At 45.7% G+C, this 21,127-nt stretch overlaps 1 protein-coding gene across 3 annotated transcripts in view; it reads right to left on the bottom strand.

The window, feature by feature from the left end:
* RNF157 (ring finger protein 157) overlaps positions 1–21,127 on the bottom strand; it is a gene marked incomplete at both ends in the record, with an annotated part of 78,702 nt that overhangs the window by 16,683 nt on the left and 40,892 nt on the right. For 2 of the 3 annotated variants that reach the window (XM_079725737.1, XM_079725738.1), the window contains 6 exons: positions 1,891–1,938; positions 2,551–2,594; positions 2,894–2,960; positions 3,427–3,544; positions 4,428–4,574; positions 10,362–10,450. In XM_079725737.1, coding sequence (XP_079581863.1) covers positions 1,891–1,938; positions 2,551–2,594; positions 2,894–2,960; positions 3,427–3,544; positions 4,428–4,574; positions 10,362–10,450 — 513 coding nt within the window. Of the gene's footprint in view, positions 1–1,890; positions 1,939–2,550; positions 2,595–2,849; positions 2,961–3,426; positions 3,545–4,427; positions 4,575–10,361; positions 10,451–21,127 lie in introns of all 3 variants that reach the window. The other variant, XM_079725736.1, reaches the window with a different exon arrangement.

Raw genomic sequence — 21,127 nt, 5'->3', positions numbered from 1 at the left:
GCAGGCTGGTTCTCCCGAGAGATGAGTGGGAACTCACCCCCCACCCCCCAACCTCCTTCGGTAACCAAGGACTACTGATTCACAATGAAAAAAATCAAAGGCCTAGGAGAGTAAAGGAGGCTCTTATTTACTTATGTGTTCTCTTTGGGAGGGGAACGAAAATCAAATGCTTAATTCACCCGCCCTTATCCCCAACAGGGAACGTGTGCAAATACAACAGTAACACTCGTACTGCAGGTCGCTATAACGGACAGTCAAGGAAGGCAGAAACTAGGAAAAGGATGGAAGACCATGTGTCAGAAGCATTGGCTATGTAATAAAAGCTAAGTTTAGACGTTATAAACGGGAAGCAATGGGAATGGGGAAGAAAGAGAAGAAATGGGCAAGGAAAAGAGGGGAAGGGAAAATGCAGAAGCAAAGAGAGAGCAGGACCTTGAAGGAGGGGCCGATTGCGCCCCCTCCCTGGCCACGGAGCCACCCCGTCTCCAACACGCGGCAAAATATGACCTCTCTTGGCCCTGCTCCTTAAAACCTCAACTTTGGGAACTGCCTGGCGGTCCAATGGTTAGGACTCAGCGTTCTCACCACCAGGGGGCCTGGGTTCAATACCTGGTTGGGGAACTAAGATCCCGCAAGCCCCAAGGCAGAGCCAAGAACCCCCCCCCAAAAAAACCCCAAAAAACATTAGAACCTCAACTTCAATGCCCAGTTGGACTCCCACTAGCTTGGGCCATGTTGGTGCCAAAGCTGGCCCCTCCCTTGTTTCTTTATGCCTGCCCACTCCTCTCCCCCGCCCCCCACCCTGTCCCAGTGATCCCCGACCCTAAGGCCCACCCTGTCACCGATTTCGCATCCCACTCTCCAGTCTGACAAAGGCTGTTGCTGATGCCAATCTAGCAACAGAAGAAGAGGTAAACCATTTCCCTTGAGCTACCCTAGCCTTTCCATCCTGTCCAGGAATCCTGGGGAACCAGGCCTTCCCAAGAGGCAACTCACTGAGGCCAGGCCTTTCCAGGCCGTACCCTGGGCTCAGGATCTGTTATCTCCTCTGCCTCTCTTAAAACTTGCTTTAACACAGTGATTATGCTGGAAAGGACATTATCAACCAATTTATACTAAAGTATTACTGACTACTATTGACCTCATTAAGGGTGGACAGCACTTGATACCTGAAAGAATGAATGATGTAGAATTTAAGATATCTGTCACCCATCTGCAGGGGGTGCCTTTCTTTGCATCTCAACCCGAGGCCTACCCTCCCCCCACCCGACTGCTCCACGCCCTCCGTGTGATGACACACCTTCCCTTGGCAATGCCACTGACACCTCTCCCTTCCTTGTCTTCCATGACTCTCCTGCCTCTGCAAGAGTGTAAGGAAAGTGTTGGCACACAGTGGGGCTTAGGACTTCCAGCACACATATGCATAACTTGCCTGATCATTCTGGAGGGGGGCAGATAGCCAGCAAACTTGGAATGTGAGAAAAGGAATGTTGGGATAAATTAAGCCAAGAGCTCCAATTGGCCTTGAACTGGACCCCAATACTTTGATCCTTTAGCTGGAAATGTTTCTCACCCTGGCATTTTAAATAACAACATTCTCCCTAAACCTAAAGTCAGGAGATAAATCTTGCCCTTTCATTTTCTAAAGTCCTCTGCTCAGATAATGGCTGCCTCACCACCAACAATTCTGGAACAACAGAGATACCAAAAATCAGTATTCCTTTCAGGCCACCCAAGTAGTTTCCAACACAGAAAAGCATTCCCTGTTTGCTTTTCTGCTTTGATTTAAAAAAAGGGGGGTGGTGGTGGAAGGGAAAGAAGAGTGCTTTAGCAAAGGAGTGGAGAGAGAGAAGGGGGTACACCACCAGTCCCTGGCCCTCCAATACTTACTACTTGTTTCTGCTTGAGGGGCTTGACACAGAAAGTCCCATCTGTGTGCTGGAGTGAAAATACACAGTTATGAAGGAGGGCAATGAGGATCAGCTGTTCTTTTGTTACTTCTCTCAATTACACACCTCCTGGAGCCCCCCCCAGCCCCCCACACCCTGCCAGTGTGGAATGACAGACTCCTAATACGGGAAGGGTCTTCAAGCACATAATCTAGCCCTTCTGCTTTAAGAAGAGGAAATGATGGACTTCCCTGGTGGTCCAGCGGTTAAGAATCGGTCAGGGAACTAAGATCCCACATGCTGTGGGGCAACTAAGCCTGAGCGCCGCAACTACTGAGCCCATGCACTACAACTAGAGAGAAGCCCTGGCAGCACAACGAAGATCCTGAGTGCCATAAATAAGACCCGACGCAGCCAATAAATAAATAAATAAATATTAAAAAAAAAGAAGAAGAGGAAACGGGGCCTAAGGAGTTGAAGGTCATGCAGCAAGTTGGTGGCGTAGCCCCCGGTGTGGTGCTTCCCCCAGCTCCCTGCGCAGCCTCCGAGCCGGACCCACTCTGCCGAGCCCAGGCAGCCAGCGAACAGGGCTCCACGTGTCCTCACAGGAAAGACAGAGCAACATGTACCAAAGTGAGGCCCTATAATATTACCCACTGACCTTTTCAAAAGTGCCCAGCAGGACGTGGCAATGGCCAAAATACTCTGAAACAAATAAAGGCACAAGGATGAAGAAGAAAGCCAACAACACACCTCGATTCCACTCACCTTCCCTGGGTCCCACAGTCTGGCAAAACGAACCCTCTGGCTGTCACGGGAAGGGGCAGGTTACGTCACCCAATAGGACTCTCCCCCGAGGAGCGTGGGAGCAAGAGTGCGTGGGGATGTGGGAACTGCCTGATACCCACGGGGGAGGCGTGTTGTTCTGAGGCCGCAGGCGCTGCCAGGCCTGCACGCTACATACGGGCACGTGTGCAGCCAAAGAAGACAGGAAGCACCCGTACCATCTCCTTCATCCACCACAGCATGGACCACTAACGGGTAAACCTCTCTGTCCAGGTCAAAGCCAAGCTGAAAGAAAAGGAAAAAAAAAAAAAAAAAAAGGGACTTAACACATTTAAAGGGCACAGTAATCCGTCAGAAAGGGAGGTCTCGTCAGGAAGCCTGAACCTCATCTCTGCTCTTCACCCATCAACCTGGTTAACTACCTAAGTCTGTGGAATTGAAGGCCACCAGTCTCTTTGTAAAAAATCTCATAGATGTAAAGGCTTCTAACCTGCAGGTCTTGCCTTTGGGCACGGCTTTCTCAAAATATCCTGGATTAATGGGCTACTTTGGGACAGAAAAATTAGATGTATCCTTCCCAGGCCATGAAGACGTTACAAGGCTGAAGAGGAGCATGGCCTTCGAGTACCCGGGCCTATCCTTTGCTGCTGGCCAGGGTCCTGAGTAGCTCCCACGCCCTGGGGGTCTGTGGGCAGAACCTGCCCTGCACTTCCTCCCAGCGGCTGGTCCCCTCCGCCAGCCGGCAGCTCACCTCCTCTTCAGCCCACTCGGAGGGGTCCACGGTGTGGGAGGGCAGGCAGAACTGCTGGCACACCCCACGCTTGTAGTGCACCGTCTCTGACTGCAGGCTATTGTCTTTGGGGATGTAGCTGTTGGTCAAAGTGGGAAGCAAAGCAAAAGTTACCATCTGACAGTTTCCTCTGTCTCATGCCTGTTCTCAACAGGTTCTCAGTACAGACTGGAAGAGAAAAGAGAAGAAAAGATCTTCTTTATAATCTCTTTCCTTTGCCCTTGCTTGGTAATGCTATTAAAGTTATCTATTCAGGGCTTCCCTGGTGGCGCAGTGGTTGAGAGTCCGCCCGCCGATGCAGGGGACACGGGTTCGTGCCCCGGTCCAGGAAGATCCCACATGCCATGGAGCGGTTGGGCCCGTGAGGCATGGCCGCTGAGCCTGCGCGTCCGGAGCCTGTGCTCCACAACGGGAGAGGCCACAACAGTGAGAGGCCCGCGTAACGCTAAAAAAAAAAATCTATTAAGCTACCTTTCTGTGGATATGTGGGCTGAATAGATAACTCTTTTTTTCTTTTTTTTTGCGGTACGTGGGCCTCTCACTGTTGTGGCCTCTCCCGTTGTGGAGCACAGGCTCCGGACGCGCAGGCTCAGCGGCCATGGCTCACGGGCCCAGCCGCTCCACGGCATGTGGGATCTTCCCGGACTGGGGCACGAACCCGTGTCTCCTGCATCGGCGGGTGGACTCTCAACCACTGCGCCACCAGGGAAGCCCAGCTTAATAGATTTTTAACAGCATCATGATGACCTGAAGGACTATGCTGCTATCTGTCACTGTACCAAGATGACATAGTTTGAAGGGGAAAGGTGAAAAAGTAAGGCTGTGTAGAAGAAAATCCAAATTCAGGAACCAGCTCTCACCTGGGTGTAGAAAAAGCATGTTTTCCTCCACAGGTGAGCACGTCAGGCACAGACCCTAACCTGTCTAGGAAGGACGTGGCTCCCCTGGTCCTTTGTTCTTACCTGGCAATCCCATTCTGGAACTCTTCGGTGGCCTGATAATAGATGGTGATGGCCACCCGAGCATCCGTGTCAAAGGTGAACTCCACGCTGTAGTGGACTTTCGCTCTGCCGGCCTCTTCCCCTGGGGTCTTCACTTCCTCGGCACATCTAGAAAACCACAAAGACTCAGCATTTGGGGCTAGCAAATTAATATTTTAAAAGTAATCTTTTTTTGTGTGGGATCTTAGTTCCCTGACCAGGGATGGAACCATGTCCCCTGCAGTGGAAGTGCAGAGTCCTAACCACTGGACTGCCAGGGAATTCCCTTCGTTTCTTTTCTTTTTTTTTTTTTTTTTAACATTTATTTATTTGGTTGCACCAGGTCTTAGTTGCCGCTCGAGGGCTCCTTAGTTGTGGCAAGCGTGTGGGATCTAGTTCCCTGACCAGGGATTGAACCCATGCCCCCTGCATTGGGAGCGAGGAGTCTTATCCACCGCGCCATCAGGGAAGTCCCTTGTTTTCTTCTTTTAATTGAATATATTGTGGGCTTCCCTCTGTGATCATGCACTTTCCATCCTCATTTTGAATGATGGCAGAACACTTTGTTACCACTATCAGGGGGCATTTAGGCGATTTCTGATATTTCACGGTGCCACAGTTAACATCCTTGTGCATTTGCCAGGCTTTAAAAAAAAAGTTTTTAATTTTAATCAAAGTTACTAATCACATAGTTTAAATAGTTTCCACAAGTCTTGTGACAGAAAACCAGCAGGTCTCTTTCTGTCCCTTTTCCTCTTCTTTAGAGGAAACCGCCTTTACCTCTGTAGCTGACCATTTTGGCATTTATCTGCATGTTAATTTTTCAGTTTTAGGCATTATCTATTGACTTCCTACTATGGAAATGAGACTTTCTCTTTCCTCACTCCGCTCCATATAGGGACACCCCTTCCACCATGTGATACACCATGATTTTGTTAGCTCGGTAATCTTCGTCTATACGACTGAGTCCATCAACATTACTCACAGCTCAGCCAGAGTAATCTCTAATTATTTTTCCTTTCCTGCATAAGTTTTTCTTAGAGCTTGTGCTCATTTTGCTTTTTTTTCAGTTGCTTAGTCTTTTATGCACTAGTCACTAATTCAAATTCAAACTCTTTGGCTGTCTACATCTCGATGTTCAGACGTAACAGGTATTCTGTGCACCTTGCCTTTTTGAGCAGGACGCTTATGCAGCCTTCTGACCTGCTCCATCCGGTCCCTGATCCCTCCGTACCTGCACATGGCTGCCACCCTGGAATCTCCCTGCCCCACCTCCCTGTGTGTCCCTTTTGCCTCTCTCCCGGAGAATCGCATGCTTCCTGCACCTCCTGGCTTCCTCTTTCTTGAGTTACGCTTTCATTTTGCTGGAGAACAACTTCCAGTAGCTTCCTGAAAAGGGGTGTGTTGGAGGGATAAACTTTTCGAGAGATTTTATTGTACAATCACACTTCATTGAAAGTCTGGCTGAGGGAATTCCCTGGTGGTCCAGTGGTCAGGGCTCCGTGCTTTCACTGCTGAGGATGCGGGTTCAATCCCTGGTTGGGGAACTAAGATCCTGCAAGCCATGAGGCCAAAAAAAAAAAAAAAAAAAAAAAAGTCTGGCTGAGTAAAGAATTCTGGATTATAAATAATTTTTTTTTTTTTTTTTTTTTGCGGTACACGGGCCTCTCACTGTTGTGGCCTCTCCCACTGCGGAGCACAGGCTCTGGATGCGCAGGCTCAGTGGCCATGGCTCACGGGCCCAGACGCTCCGCGGCATGTGGGATCTTCCTGGACCGGGGCACGAACCCGCGTCCCCTGCATCAGCAGGCGGACTCTCAACCACTGCGCCACCAGGGAAGCCCTATAAATACTTTTAAAAAGTCATTTCAGAGCATTGCTGCATTATCTTTTAGCTCCCAGGGTCGCTTTCATCATCGATTGGGCTGGGCACTCGGTGGACCTTTGTAGAAACTCTTAAATTATGTACGTCATCGGTGATTCCTTCCTTCTATATTCTCCATTCTCTCTTTCTAGAACCATTAGTTGGCTGTTGGACATTCTAAACGGACCTTATATTCTTCGTATCTTTCCTCTTCTGTTTTCCATATCTTTGCCTTTATGCTCCACTTCCTAGAACATTTCAACTTTTCTTCCGATATTCTATTGATTTTTTCATTTCTATGTTTTTAAGCTCTGAGAGCCTTGTTTGCTAAAAGATTTGTGTCACTGTGTCCGTGAAATAAGAAGGTAGTATCTTCTCTATGTCTCTGAGGCTACAAATCAAGGTTTCCTCTTCCTGCATAGTTTTTATTTCCACTTTTTTCCCGTTGGCTTGTTTTACAATTGTCTTTCATATGATAGGCGTTCCTTATACATCTGAGAACCTTTGGTTTTCTGCTTATACTAAGACATTTAAACCCCCTAATTGTGGTCCACGGGGACTTACCTGGCGGTCCAGCGGTTAGGACTCCACGCTTCCACTACAGGGTGCATGGATTCGATCCCTGGTCAAGGAACTAAGATCCCTCATGGCACGTGGCCAAAAAAAATAAAATCCTGATTGGAACTGAGTGCATGGTGGGGCTTGGGGATGCTAGGCTTCCCTGGGGACTCACCTGGTTCTGGCAAGGGACCTCCAAAACCAGTCTCTTTGGTCTTCCCACCTGGGGGAGTCTGATTGTCCAATGAACAGTTTTCCTCTCTTCTAACAATGGCCTGGCTGCTGGCATTCTGGGCTTAGAGTTGGGGTTGGGGGGCAGGTTGGAGGGCTCAGCATCCAACGTTTCTGAATTCACTTAACCCCCTGATTTCAGTACTGAGTCCAGCCCTTAGCTGTGCCTCGGTCCCCCAAGTCCAGAGATTCTTTGTTTGCACCTTTCCAGTGAGCATCATCTGCTAGCCTTTTGCCAGGGTGTGGGAGGGCAGTTCTGGCTGTGTAGTCTAAAGGAGGGGGGATCTGAATACCTCTCAAGCAGACTTTCCACTAACCCCCCTCCTTTTAGCCCCCCCACCCCCAAGATGTCCAGAGGTACCTGGAACTGCCAATTCCTGAGCCTTCTGGGGGAAACCACAGTACAAACTAGTGATTCTCAGCTTTTCCTTCTGTTTGCTCAGGATCCTGATTTCTCAGGTTTAGTAAGTTATTTAACATTCACCACCTTTTTCTAGCCTCTAAAAATTTTTTTATATTAATTAATTTATTTATTTTTGGCTGCATTGGGTCTTCGTTGCTGCGTGTGGACTCTCTAGTTGCGGTGAGCGGGGGCTACTCTTCGTCGCGGTGCGTGGGCTTCTCATTGCGGTGGCTTCTCTTGTTGCAGAGCATGGGCTCTAGGCACGCGGACTTCAGTAGCTGTGGCTCGAAGGCTCTAGAGCGCAGGCTCAGTAGTTGTAGGGCACGGGCTTAGCTGTTCCGCGGCATGTGGGATCCTCCCGGACCAGGGCTCGAATCCGTGTCTCCTGCATTGGCAGGCGGATTCTTAACCATTGCACCACCAGGGAATCCCCAGCCTCTAAAATTTTGTTGCCGTTGCTCCTTTCCCACTCTCCCAATTTTTGTGGATTTGTGCTGTTTAAAAATACTCATTATTGTTTAGTGGAGTTTGGAGAGGAAGCAAAGGTACATGTTCAATCCTCCATCTTTACCTGGAAATCTGAGAATCAGAATTTACTTTAGTCCCATCTCAGAAAAAACAAAATCAAAACTCACCCTTCATCTTAACATTTATTGGGTTTTTTTTGTGGTACGCGGGCCTCTCACTGTTGCGGCCTCTCCCATTGCAGGGCACAGGCTCCGGACGCGCAGGCTCAGCGGCCATGGCTCACGGGCCCAGACGCTCCGCGGCATGTGGGATCTTCCCAGACTGGGGCACGAACCCGTGTCCCCTCCACTGGCAGGCGGACTCTCAACCACTGCACCACCAGGGAAGCCCTTAACATTTATTGATCACCAGGTGCTTTCCCTTTCATTATCCCCTTTAATTTTGACAACAGCCATGAAAGGTAAGGTTGGTTCACTATTTTACAGGTGAGAACCAGAAGCTCAGAGCAGTTGCCTCATTTTATTCTAGAGCTGCAGCCAGGCTGCCACGTCCGAGGCCAGGACCTCAAGGGGGCTCAGACCCTTGAATCCATCTCCATCAAATACGCGAGCAGACCATATGTGATGAGAGAAACAAGTGGCCGGAGCAGCTGACAGCTGGCAGGCTCCCGAGGCCTCAGTAGCCTCCATCTATCCTGCTGCGGCAGGAACTCCCCGGTGGAGGGGGGACGCCCGGCTGCAGATTCTTCTGTAGCAAAAGAGTTTCCCCTTGGCTGCGCCGTCCCCAGGGTTGACCCCGGGGGTGCGAGTGGCTGGGGAGGCAGTTGAAAACCTCAGGGACAAATAAAATATTAAAAAACTGAGACAAAACAGATTAGTGGCTGCTTAGGCCGGGAAGAGGGGTTTCGGGGGGAAATGGGGGATGATTAATAATGAGTATTGGGTAATAATAAGTATCGGGTTTCTTTTCGAGGTGATGAAAATGTTCTAAAATTAGATAGTAGTGATGGTTGCACAACTCTGTGAATAACTAAAAATCACTGAATCGGGGGACCTCCCTGGTGGCGCAGCGTATAAGAGTCCGCGATCCCAATGCAGGGGACCCGGGTTTGATCCCCGCTCAGGGAAGTAGATTCCACATGCATGCTGCAACTAAGACTTCACATGCCACAATTAAGAGTTTGCATGCCACAACTAAGGAGCCTGCCTGCCGCAACTAAGACCCGGTGCAGCCAAATAAAAAAATAAATACTTAAAAAAAAAATCACTGAATTGTATTCTTTAAATGAATGAACTGTATGGTATATGAACTATATCTCAATGAAGTGGTTATATTTTATTCCTAAAAATTTATTTTTTAAGATTTCTTTTTGATGTGGACCATTTTTAAAGTCTTTATTGAATTTGTTACCATATTGCTTCTGTTTTATGTTTTGGTTTTTTGGCCTCGAGGCATGTGGGATCTTAGCTCCCCGAGCAGAGATCAAACCCACACCCCCTGCATTGGAAGGTGAAGTCTCAACCACTGGACCGCCAGGGAAGTCCCCGAAGTGGTTATATTTTAAAAAGATGATCAGAGAGAAATAAACTCCCTGATCTATACAAGCATAAAATGGTCTCCGAGTCATCTTCGTCAATTGAGAAAAATGTGGGACCTCTGGTTTGCCCTAACCAAATCTGTCTCCCCAGGGAACCAGTGAGTCTTAGTAGACAGACTTGCTATCTGGAGAGCAGCATCTGTTTAAAAATCACATTATCTCTGGGACTTCCCTGGTGGTCCAGGGTTAAAACTCTGTGCTTCCACTGCAGGGGGCCCGGGTTCAATCCCCAGTCAGGGAACTAAGATCTCACAAGCCTCACCATGCAGCCAAAAAAAAAAAAAAGAAAAAAAAAATCGTGCTATCTCAGGGACAGCACAAAGAAGGCAGATGTTGATGATAATTAGTACCGACAGTGGTGATTAAACAACAAACCCAGTGCACCAGAGGAAGGGCACATGAGATTAAGAATAAATTAAAAAGGAAATATAGGCAATAAAATAAGGATTTCCTGCACCAAGTTCAAACATCCCATCTTCACACAGGCTTGTCGAGGTATCTGCAGAATTCACTTTCTCCTCCAACTGTTCTTTTTCTGGAAGGTGCACCAAACCGGGGTAATCATGACAACTTCCAGGAGAGTGAAAGTTCTTCCCAAACACTGACTATCAGAGAAAGTTCTGAACAATCTAGGTGCGGAGACCCCTCATGCAAGCAGCCCACGGCCCAGAGGCCTAGAGGCTGGGCTCCGGGTCTGGCAGAAACTGTTCTGTGGGTCCCCTGGGGAGTTGGCTGCCCCTTCACGAAGAAGGGCCCCTGGAACCTGGCCCCCGCCGGCTGGGAACTTGAACTTACTTGACGAGTCTTAGTGTATCCTTTCGGATGTTGATCAGGCTTCTCAGAGTCTTCACTGGTTCTTGGGGAGGAGGGGCAGCATAAGGAAACTGTGTCGGAAACAAAGTGGGAGAAGACTGTGTTTAGAAAGACGGATAACCATAGTAAGTGGACCTGCTCGAGGTCACAGCTAGTGGGAGAGCTGGGATCCGACTTGGTGTCCAAAGCGCTACATTTATCTGCTTTTCCCATTAGATGAAGCTTACGTGAGTCAGCATTCAAAATGCGGACACCTAATAAAAACTCCCACTGAAGTTCCAAATACCAAGGGACACACGGTGGCCGAGTTAATCACAAAAGGCTTTTCCACCTGACCTTACACAACGGGGAGCCGGACCTGCAAGGATTTTCCTTCAGTGAAGCCACATGGTGTCTGAAGAATTTAGGAACTGCAAACACAAGAGAACCCCATCATGTGTACAGAGTGGAGGCCTGCAAACAGTGAAGAACAAATTTCCTCCGCAGCTGATCATATAAAGCAGAGGTTTTTTTTAAAAAAGTGAGCCAAAGAGCTCTTTTGGGGTCGTCAAAGGTTTGTGGTTGTCCATCATTTACCTTATGCTTTCACTCTCTTTCCCTGTTTAAACATGTGGGTTTGGAGTAGTGAGTTGATGACAATGAGGAGATAAGAAAGGGGACACAGTAAAACATTTCATTGGGAACTGCTTTGAGAAGACTAAGAGTGATTTAAAATGTTCCCGCTATTCTTATAATGTCATTCGGGCAGTAAACATTTTTTACATGTGATTCCCAGAAGACCCACTAGTATTTGGAGCTTTGCAAAACCGTGGTCCTCCTAGCTCTGAAGAGTCTACCCTCTCATGCTGGTCTCAGAAAACAGGACGTCCACATGAAACTCTGTGTCTTCACAGATTTTTGCTGTTTTACTTGGGAAACATAATTGAATCTATGGTACGTCTGATTTTGTGTATTCAGTGTGATCCCTGATACTTCATGTGTATGAATGTGACCCTTAAGAAAATACATTTAATCCAAACTATCAGCTGTGCATTCAGATGACTGCTTTGTGGGTATTGTGTAGCAACATTTTATTTTTTCACTGATACCTTAAACATATATTCTTTTTTTTTTTTTTTTTTGGCCACGTGGAGCATCTTGCAGGATCTTAGTTCCCCGACCAGGGATCGAACCCAGGCCCTCTGCAGTGGAAGTGTGGAGTCCTAACCACTGGACTGCCAGGGAATTCTCACCTTAAACATATATTCTTTTAAAATATATGATAGGTGGTTTTTCTGATTACAAAGCAATACACGTTCAAGCAGAAAACTTGAAAAACACAAAAAAGTACAAAATCAGCCATAATTTCACCACTCAGTGATACCAAGGTTAACATTTGCAGAATGTGTCTTTTTGGATAGGCATCCATCCACCCACCCACCTCCTCCCTCCCTCCCCCCCCCTCTATTTCTCTGCACTGTTTCAAACTGTACCTTCTATTTTATTCTCTCTTTCACTTAGAAAGATGTGGCAAATGTTTTAAAGCCTATAATTTGACAATATAACTACACACATTAGAGACAGGGGCCTACTTTAATCAATTCCACATTATTCAGTGTTCTCAGTTGGTTTTACTTTTTTTTTTTTCCTGATATAAATGTCGTGGTGAATGCTTTGTCCCTACATTTCTGCGTGCCTCTTTGATTATTTCCTTAAGACATTCCTAGAAGTGGAATTACTGGATCAAAGAGTAAGCATATTTTTAAGACTTTTAAAACTATTTTGCCAAATTGTTCTCCGGAAAGCTGATTCCAACTTTGCTCTCCTGCTTGCAGCGTATCAGGAGGCTTTTATACAGGAAAGCTGAAATCCTAGTTCAGATCCCATCTGTGGCCTATTTCTCCACACCCCCCCACCCCCTTTGCTGGGCTGTCACACTAAAGGAATTTTAAACAATTTTTAAATAAGCTTAAGCAAAAAGTAATTAGGCAGGAAAACCCAACACAAATGCTTGTCTATTCTAAAGCCAAAATAAATGACTTTGGGATTAAAATTTTTTTCTGGAGTAGCGAAGTTAATCATATTCATTTGCACGGGTACTTGGGAGTTATCCTTAACTCCTACCTGAGTCCAAAAAAATATATAGAGGCTTTCCCTTCACTCTTTGCCCTTTCCCCTCTATATCCTCCCCACCCCCGCAAAAAGAAAAAGAAAAACAAAAGGAAGGTGGGGGGAGTTAGTGTTCTTCACCTTCCATTTAGAATATTACATTTGATGATAAGTGGAATGGAACACAAGTTATTCACTGCTCAGGGAAAGGCATCGTGGGATCGATTGTTTACATATATAAACTATCCTTATAGTATAATAAATCCACACTTACATTTTTAGCTCTTTACCCTCTGCCCCGCCAAAAGAAAACGATGAAAATCCATTTAGGAGAAACTAATCCTGTTTGTAGGCTCTTACCTACCAAAGCTTCAGCCTTAGTGGCCGTTGATGTACCCAACCAGAGTCTACCGGCAACACTCAGTGCTGGGTGTAAAGAGAGACTTAAAGTGGAAAAGATAAGGTCCTGCTCTTTCAGGAAGCAGCATTATAAGGAAGATGATACAGTTACACAAATAACTGTGACACTAAACAGAAATGCCACAGAAAGGGCAACGATACAGGAAGTGATCGCTTCTGGCTGAGGTAATCCGGAAGGCTTCATGGAGGAGGTGGTATTTGATCTGGGATCTTGAAGGATAAACGTAATTTGTAAATTCAGAGATGACAGGGAAGACAGAGGAAACAGCAGGAACAGAGGCAAACTAAAGAAAATACTCTGCTCTTAGAGTCGCCTCCCCTACCTCTCTAGGCCAGGTTAGCCCACCTGTGACTCTAAGCTTCTTTGTGATCTTTGCTTTTAAAACGATCATTTATTGAGCACTTACTAGGTGCCAGGCACTATGCTAAGCTCTTTACATACATTATCTTAGTTATCCTTGGAACAATCCTGTGAGGGAGAGATGGTTGTTCCCTTTTTGCAGATAAGGACGTTGACATAGCAACAGGTTCAGTAACACCTTCCAAAGTTCCACAAGTTTTAAGGAGAAGAGTTGAGGTTTGAACACATTCTACCTCCATCTTTCTCTAAGATGCTCCTGGATACAGCTGCTTAACCTAGAGATGACGAAGGGATTGAAGTACCAGTTATTAAAAGATCTGAAAACACTAACCTATGTCTTTGTTCATTCTTTTTTCTTAGCAAGGCACTGATGAACTTTTTTGTTTGCCTACAGTACCTCTTTAACACACGCACCATTACTGTATTATATTTAGAGCAAAAAAAAGTATCTTAGTTCAATTCAAGACCAGAGATTTCACTCCTATGCTAACAGATACGTGTGACATGAAAGCAAAGTAACATTTTCTTGGGACTGAAGGAGATGAAGGTCAGGATGGACTCAGGTCCAAGCACTGCCCTGAAGGAGCCGCTCACCGGTCATTCACTGTGCTCAGAACAGCATCAATAACCGTTTCTCAGTTCACATCCACAGTTTCCACTTGCTTTCTTATGACCTTGGAACCGTAATTTTCTCAGCCCCAGTTATACCTCATTAGGGAGTGAGTGATGAAAAGAAAGATCAGACAGAATTTATTTTTCTCAGATGCAAGCGCCCTGGCACAACTAGGTCAGTAAACGGGAAGAAGTGGCCTTTTCTGTCTTGCACACAACATGCCACCAGGCGCACAGATGGAGGAGGACCCACAGGCCTTCTGCAAGCCGTATCCTCACTTCTTGCCTCAAGCTCAGTATGGGCTTAGGAGACGTCTTCCCGTTTCTCAGACAACATCCTGGAGTAAATAAACTCTCACCACCTTATGAAGGACCTTAAAAACAGCTTCCAGGATTCTCTTTCACTTTTCATAATGAAGACAGGCTTATAAAGACTAGTGTGCAAAGAATGAAATCGGGTCTGCTCAGGGACTTGTGGCCCAAACCTGCCGGGTCAGTAATGTGTTGACAGAGAATTAAGGCTCAGGTCCCTCTACTCTATTCATCTAAGCAGAAATGCTGCCAGAAGAAAGCACTCTTAATGGGGTAAAATTTGGGTAACTGTTGCAACAACAGCTTGCCAACGCCCATCCATGAAAAAAGAGAACATAGGGAAATGTTTACTGAGTACTTACTATGGGCCGGGCATCATGCTGGGTTCTTTAGATTTTTTTTTCATTTTACTTTATTTAATTTATAAAATATACATAACATGAAATGTATCACCTTAACCATTTTTAAGCACACAGTCCAGTGGCAGCAAATGCATTCACATGTCCTGTGCTATCATCACTCCCATGGAGTTCTGGTTTAGATACATTCTTACTTAATATTCTAAACACTAATAGACATGTGGGCCATGCCCACCAGACTGTAAGCTCTTGGAGGAGAGTCTGAAGAGAAATATGTTGGTTGACTGGATAAATGAAGAATATCAGTATTAACACCCCCATTTTGCAGGTAAAGAAACTGAGACTCAAAAGATTCATGTAATTATTCAAGGTCTCAGGGCTAATGAGTAGCAGAACCAGGATTTGAATCCAAAAGCCACACTGTTTGTCCTGCAGCTGCCTTGGCTACAGCAGGGCAAGGCTACATGTTCTGATCCCAGGAGTGTTCCAGGTACCTGAGTTGAGTGTGGAGAGAGTCTGAACGTTAAAAGATCACTGCAAAAGGTACCGAATCCTGTTCAGGTTCTAGAGGCTGGTCGAAACTCTCTGGGTTACACCCTTATGCTTAGGCAGCAGTACATACAAAAGCATACCTAATGCCACACTCCTTTTAAATTTTAACAGGAGTATCTAAGGTCTTCTCAGAGGAAAGCTTTCTTGGAGCACTGCATGGCAAATTCCTTTTGTCTGTAAGAGCTAACAGCACCTGTAGAAGACACAAAGGTATATTCAGGGTATGACGTCAGAGAACACTGCCAGCAGAAGCAGGGGAGATGTTCATCACTGTTTACCTTCTGCCCAAGATGCTCCAATATGTGTTACTGATAGATATTCCAAAAGCACGGTGGTTTCTCCTCTAAATTATTTTCAAAGAACAAAGACATCTACCAATTCATTCAACACGTTCACTATGCCCTGAGCGCTATGCTAGCCTGGATTCGGGGATGGACCAGGCACGCCTCTCTTAGTTCCACCTGTAAGGGGCCCACAACAGAGCTTGCATCTGGCGCCCGGCACTCAGGTACCAGCAGCGCACTCCCCGCCCCCGCCGCCCCGCCCCCGCCCAGGACCGGCCTGCTTGTGTCCGCGCCAAAATAAGCCTAAATCTCAGAATAATTTAAATCCCAAACACCTCAAGCCCAGGATGGGAGTATAGTACCCACTCGGCCAGAGGAACTCTCTCAATGGGCCCCAGGGGGTTGGCGATCAAGGCTCATATGAATACAGAGCAAGCGCCTCTTTGACCGTTTATCCTGGTGCTCATCAGGTTCCTTGCTCGTTTTCCTTACACCAGCAAAGCGCCACTTGGCGGCCAAATGTGGAACTGCCGGTTTAGATAGACCGGATATGGGTATGGGTATGGGTGTGTGTGTGGGGGGGGGGCGGGGTACACATACGTATATATTCATATACACACATATATATGTATGTATATATCAACTATGTATCCTAGATTTTCTAACCATTCTAATTTCCAGTATTTTGTTAAACTACCCCCATGTCTGCACTCACATTTTTGCTGTAGAAAATATGGTCCCAGTGCATACGAGATTAAAGGATCTTACTTCAATTGTAAATTATTGGGTAATTCCCAGTAGTCTGTAAAAGGGACTATAATCCATTCATAAAAATAAATAATTTCAACAAAAAGTCTTTTTAAGGTACATAATTTGCTAACATTTGCTATTAAATTCAGGCCTGATCATATACACACATCGCATCCTGGATTTGGCCACTGGGAACTCCCTCAGTTGGCTCCTGTGTCCTTTTGACTTTCCCCATCACTTTTTTGAGCACTTCCTCCTTACTTTCTGGCACCACAAGATATTCCAAGTTCATGCTGTGTTTTTCTGTCCCCTCCCTGGAACTGATCATGTCTCCAAGGATCCCTGGTTCCTTTTTAGAGACGTCTACCTCAGACCATCATGTATTCACTAATCTTTTACCAGTGAACACTTGTTCTGCTTCCAGTTTTCAATATTACAAACAATGATGCAATAAACATTCCCTGAAAGGAAACTTAATAGGAAAAAGGAGGGGGGGTGATGTAAAAGAAAAACAAATGAATATGACCTAATGCAGTCTTTACTTAAGAAGAAAAAAGCCCCAAATGCCAAAAATCTGCCTCTGAAGAGAAAGGAAATTATTTTTAGGCAATTTATGACTAAAAGAGAAAAGTACTCATTTTACACATAGACATGTAATATTTGTGTCAGAGAAATAAATAATAGTTAATATGGAAATCAACATCTGGGATCATATGAATAGCTCATTTACAGCACTCATTTACATAAGCTCTTGCTTTTATAGATTTTAGGGGTTTTATATTTAAAATTCAGTTCCTTTTTTATTTGATGCCTGGTTATTTTCTCAGCTTTCTCTACTTCCCCTCTTCTCAGCTATGTAGTGTGTCCAAGACTTACCAGTGGATATATTTAGACTTGTGATACTTTATAACATTTTCTTAGATCCACATCAGGGAGAACAGTTTACTCTGGTTGAATGACGTGAAATGAATACAAATTTGCCTATTTAACCAGCTGTAGCCCTGGGACAGACTGTATTGTGCCTGCTGTCCACCAAAACATCAATGAGCTATATTTACAGCAGTAAAACCCCTTTTCACTAATTTTCCATCCAATCCTCGTGGGGAGTCAATCACCCATGTAGAAAGACTGGTGACCACAAAGCTGACAAGATGTGAAAAGACTTTTTTTCACTCAAATCAAAGATGTGAGGGAGATACCACGGGGGCGTCACATGATGACCTTAACTCAAAGATGCTCTGTGTCCAGGTTTGGTTACCAAAGGAATCCATGCAAGATGGCAGTCTATTTATAGTCTGTTAACTCCTCCGCTGGGTCCCCTGGCAGGGTGCACATGGGACCAATGTCCTGGCTATATGACATCACCTCTAAGGTTGATCTTTCCAAAATATTTAAACCCTACTACGAGTGTGCCCACTTAACCAGTTCTCTTTGATAACAAGAGCATGAAAGATCCACTGCAGAGAAAAGCACCCATCACAAAATCGCCCTGGTCTCTGTTAACAACCATCACAGACCCATTTTCTCCCTCTACTTATGGTTTGGGTCTTGACTCATATTGTTCAGGAGTACTCAGACCGGGAAACAGGTTGCGTACACTCTGACATCAAATGCACCTCCAGGGCTGTGTGCGCTGCTTTGATGACAAGTGAAACCTACTCAACTTCCGGTTCCCCTGATTGAAAGCCCCTCCCATCGGGATAAAACACTACCCAATCATCCTGTGCTTCTACAATAAAAGTATCTTTCTGAAGATGAGCTGCTTTTAGATACAGAGGATTCTGCCTAACACCAGCTAATTTTAAGGAGAGCTAAAAGGGAAAAAGTGCTTTTAGTAAAGCAGACACTGTCATCTTTTCCCTCCAGCAAGTTGGTAAATAATGACTAAGGGTCAGAGAAACGACTCCTTTCAGACCAGCACCCCATTCTAGACGCCTGACTTCCAGATTTCATCTGGTTAGGAGACTGGTAACCCAGCTCACAAATAAGAATCCAGTTTTAAGTAAGAGATTTTGAGATGCTTAATACTGTAGGTAAAGAATATGCCTAAAGCACCAGTATCAGCCAAAACAGGTATTTTAAAATACACAACAATAAAGCAGAAACTAATACACCATTGTAAAGCAATTATACTCCAATAAACATGTTAAAAAATTAAAAAATAATTAAAAAAATAAAATACACAACATATATATTTTTTCCAAAGAAGCATATGAATGTTCTAATGCCACCAAGTATTAGCTTTCCAGTCATTTTATTTAACAGAGGTGTTTTTAGTAGGCCAGTTATTAAGAAGAGCAAGTGGACCGAAGTCTTCCCCAGTCTATATTTTAAAAACTAAAAACTGTAAGCTGGTCTTCAAGTTGAAAAACTCCAAGCTGCCCACCTGTGCCCCTCCTGAAATATACTGACCCTAAAACTATCTCTGCAAGAGCCAAGATCAATTACAAGAGTTTCAAGTCTCCATCTCTCATATTTCTGGGAGGAAATATGCTCTGAGGGACTTCCCTGGTGGTCCAGCGGTAAAGAATCCACATTACAATGCAGGGGACGGGGGTTCGATCCCTGGTCAGGGAACTAAGATCCCACATGCCACGGGGCAACTAAGCCCGTGCGTCACAACTACTGAGCTCACGCGCCTCAACTAGGGCCCACGTGACGCAAACTACAGAGCCCACGCGCTCTGGAACCCGTGCACCACAACTAGTGAAGGGAAAAACCCGCACGCCACAACTAGAGAGAAGCCCACGCACCAGAATGAAGAGCCCACACACCTCAACGAAGATCCCGTGTGCCGCAGCTGAGACCCAATGCAGCCAAAAATAAATAAATAATAAATAAATCTTAAAAAAAAATGCTCTGAAGTCTGCTATGTTAGGAATCTCAGCTTCAGAAAAAGAATAGTATGAAATACAGAAACAGTTAAGTTTATAAGCCAATCAAATACAGAATTCTAAGCCCAGGTAAGGTCAGTTTCTTTGGCTAAGCTACCTATTTGCAGATACAGCCCTAGGCCCAGGAAGAAGGCCATTAGTAATTCAAAAACCCTAATGAGATTTTATTTTGGTTAGCTCATCATGAGATATGGAAACCCCATATAATTGGAACAAAATAGCGTAAAATAAAAACCTATATGTTATACAGCGGAAACTAACACACCATTGTTTTTTTGTTTTTTTTTTTTTGCGGTATGCGGGCCTCTCACTGCTGTGGCCTCTCCCTTTGTGGAGCACAGGCTCTGGACGCGCAGGCTCAGCGGCCATGGCTCATGGGCCCAGCTGCTCCGTGGCATGTGGGATCTTCCCAGACCGGGGCACGAACCCGTGTCCCCTGCATCGGCAGGCGGACTCTCAACCACTGCACCACCAGGGAAGCCCTAACACACCATTGTAAAGCAATTATACTCCAATAAAGATGTAAAAAAAAAAAAGACCCAACACAGTCAAAAAATAAATATATAAAAAGAAAATAAAAATAAAAAAATTACTGCTGTTTATAAACCAAAAAAAAAACCTATAGCATATGTATGATAGTTTTAATTTCTAAATTGTTAATATTAAGCTCTGTAGGGACTTCCCTGGTGGTCCAGTGGTTAAGAATCCGCCTTCCAATGCAGGGGACGGGGGTTAGATCCCTGGTCAGGGAATTAGGATTCCACATGCTGCGGGGCAACTAAGCCAGCACACCACAACTCCAGAGCCAACGCGCCACAACTAGAGAGAAGCCCACACGCCTCAGTGAAAGATCCCGCGTGCCACAACTAAGACCCAACGCAGCCAAAAATAAATAAATAAATATTTAATTTAAAAAAAAAGATCTGGGCTTCCCTGGTGGCGCAGTGGTTGGGAGTCCGCCTGCCGATGCAGGGGACACGGGTTTGTGCCCCGGTCCGGGAAGATCCCACATGCCGCGGAGCGGCTGGGCCCGTGGGCCATGGCCGCTGAGCCTGCGCGTCTGGAGCCTGTGCTCCGCAACGGGAGAGGCCACAACAGTGAGAGGCCCGCGTGCCACAAAAAAAAAAAAAAAAAAAAAAAGATCTGTAATTTGCAGCTAATTTAACAGGGTACCAATCTGTTTCACTTTGCCCTGCTAAGCTTCCAAAAGTCTTGAGAGCTCTGATTATTCTTCACTCACTCCTTAATAGCAGTGCGTAGGACTGGTTAAGAATCCGCCTGCCTGTATGGGGGACACAGGTTTGAGCCCTGGTCCGGGAAGATCCCACATGTCAGGGAGCAGCTAAGCCTGTGCGCCACAACTACTGAGTCTGCACTCTAGAGCCCGCGAGCCACAACTACTGAGCCCGCACACCACAACTGCTGAAGCCTGCGTGCCTAGAGCCTGTGCTCTGCAACAAGAGAAGCCACTGCAATGAGAAGCCCGCGCACTGCAATGAAGAGTAGGCCCCGCTCGCCGCAACTAGAGGAAGCCCACGCGCAGCAACAAAGACCCAATGCAGCCAAAAATAAATTTAAAAAATAGCAGTGAGTAGCCAAGGTTATATAAACCAACTGAACTAATTTCTTAGGCTCACATATTAAATATATATTAAATATATTAAAGTCTAAGCTCACTTAAAGTCTGTCTGTAATGAAATCTAGAGCTAGAAGTATAACTCTGATGTTCTAGATGGTGAATCTCAGAGACAAAATACAAATATTTACAATATATCATGCACAGAGTCCAATCCCAAGGTTGATTCACGTCACTGGCTTCTCTCTCATCCTGTGTTCCATCCTCATTCCTTCCCTGACCTCCTACCTGACATCTCTGTGTCCCTCCACCAGTCACCTATCACCTCAGTCCATCCTCATAAATCTTCACTCCTTTAACCACATCCTTCAACACCTCCAATTTTCCTATTCTCAGCAAACACTTCTCTATGGCTCTTCCTCTTTTTACTGATTTCCTGCGTGCTATTAAGACCCTGGGCTTCTGATCATCTTTCCAGGCTTGTCAGAAGTGATTCCAGTTCATCAAGAAAAAAACAGGTGTCCTAGCCTTAACCATAAG

The sequence above is a fragment of the Hyperoodon ampullatus genome, assembly GCF_949752795.1.
Source record: "Hyperoodon ampullatus genome assembly, chromosome: 19".
Lineage (NCBI taxonomy): Eukaryota > Metazoa > Chordata > Mammalia > Artiodactyla > Ziphiidae > Hyperoodon > Hyperoodon ampullatus.
This window is presented reverse-complemented; position numbering and strand designations above follow the sequence as displayed.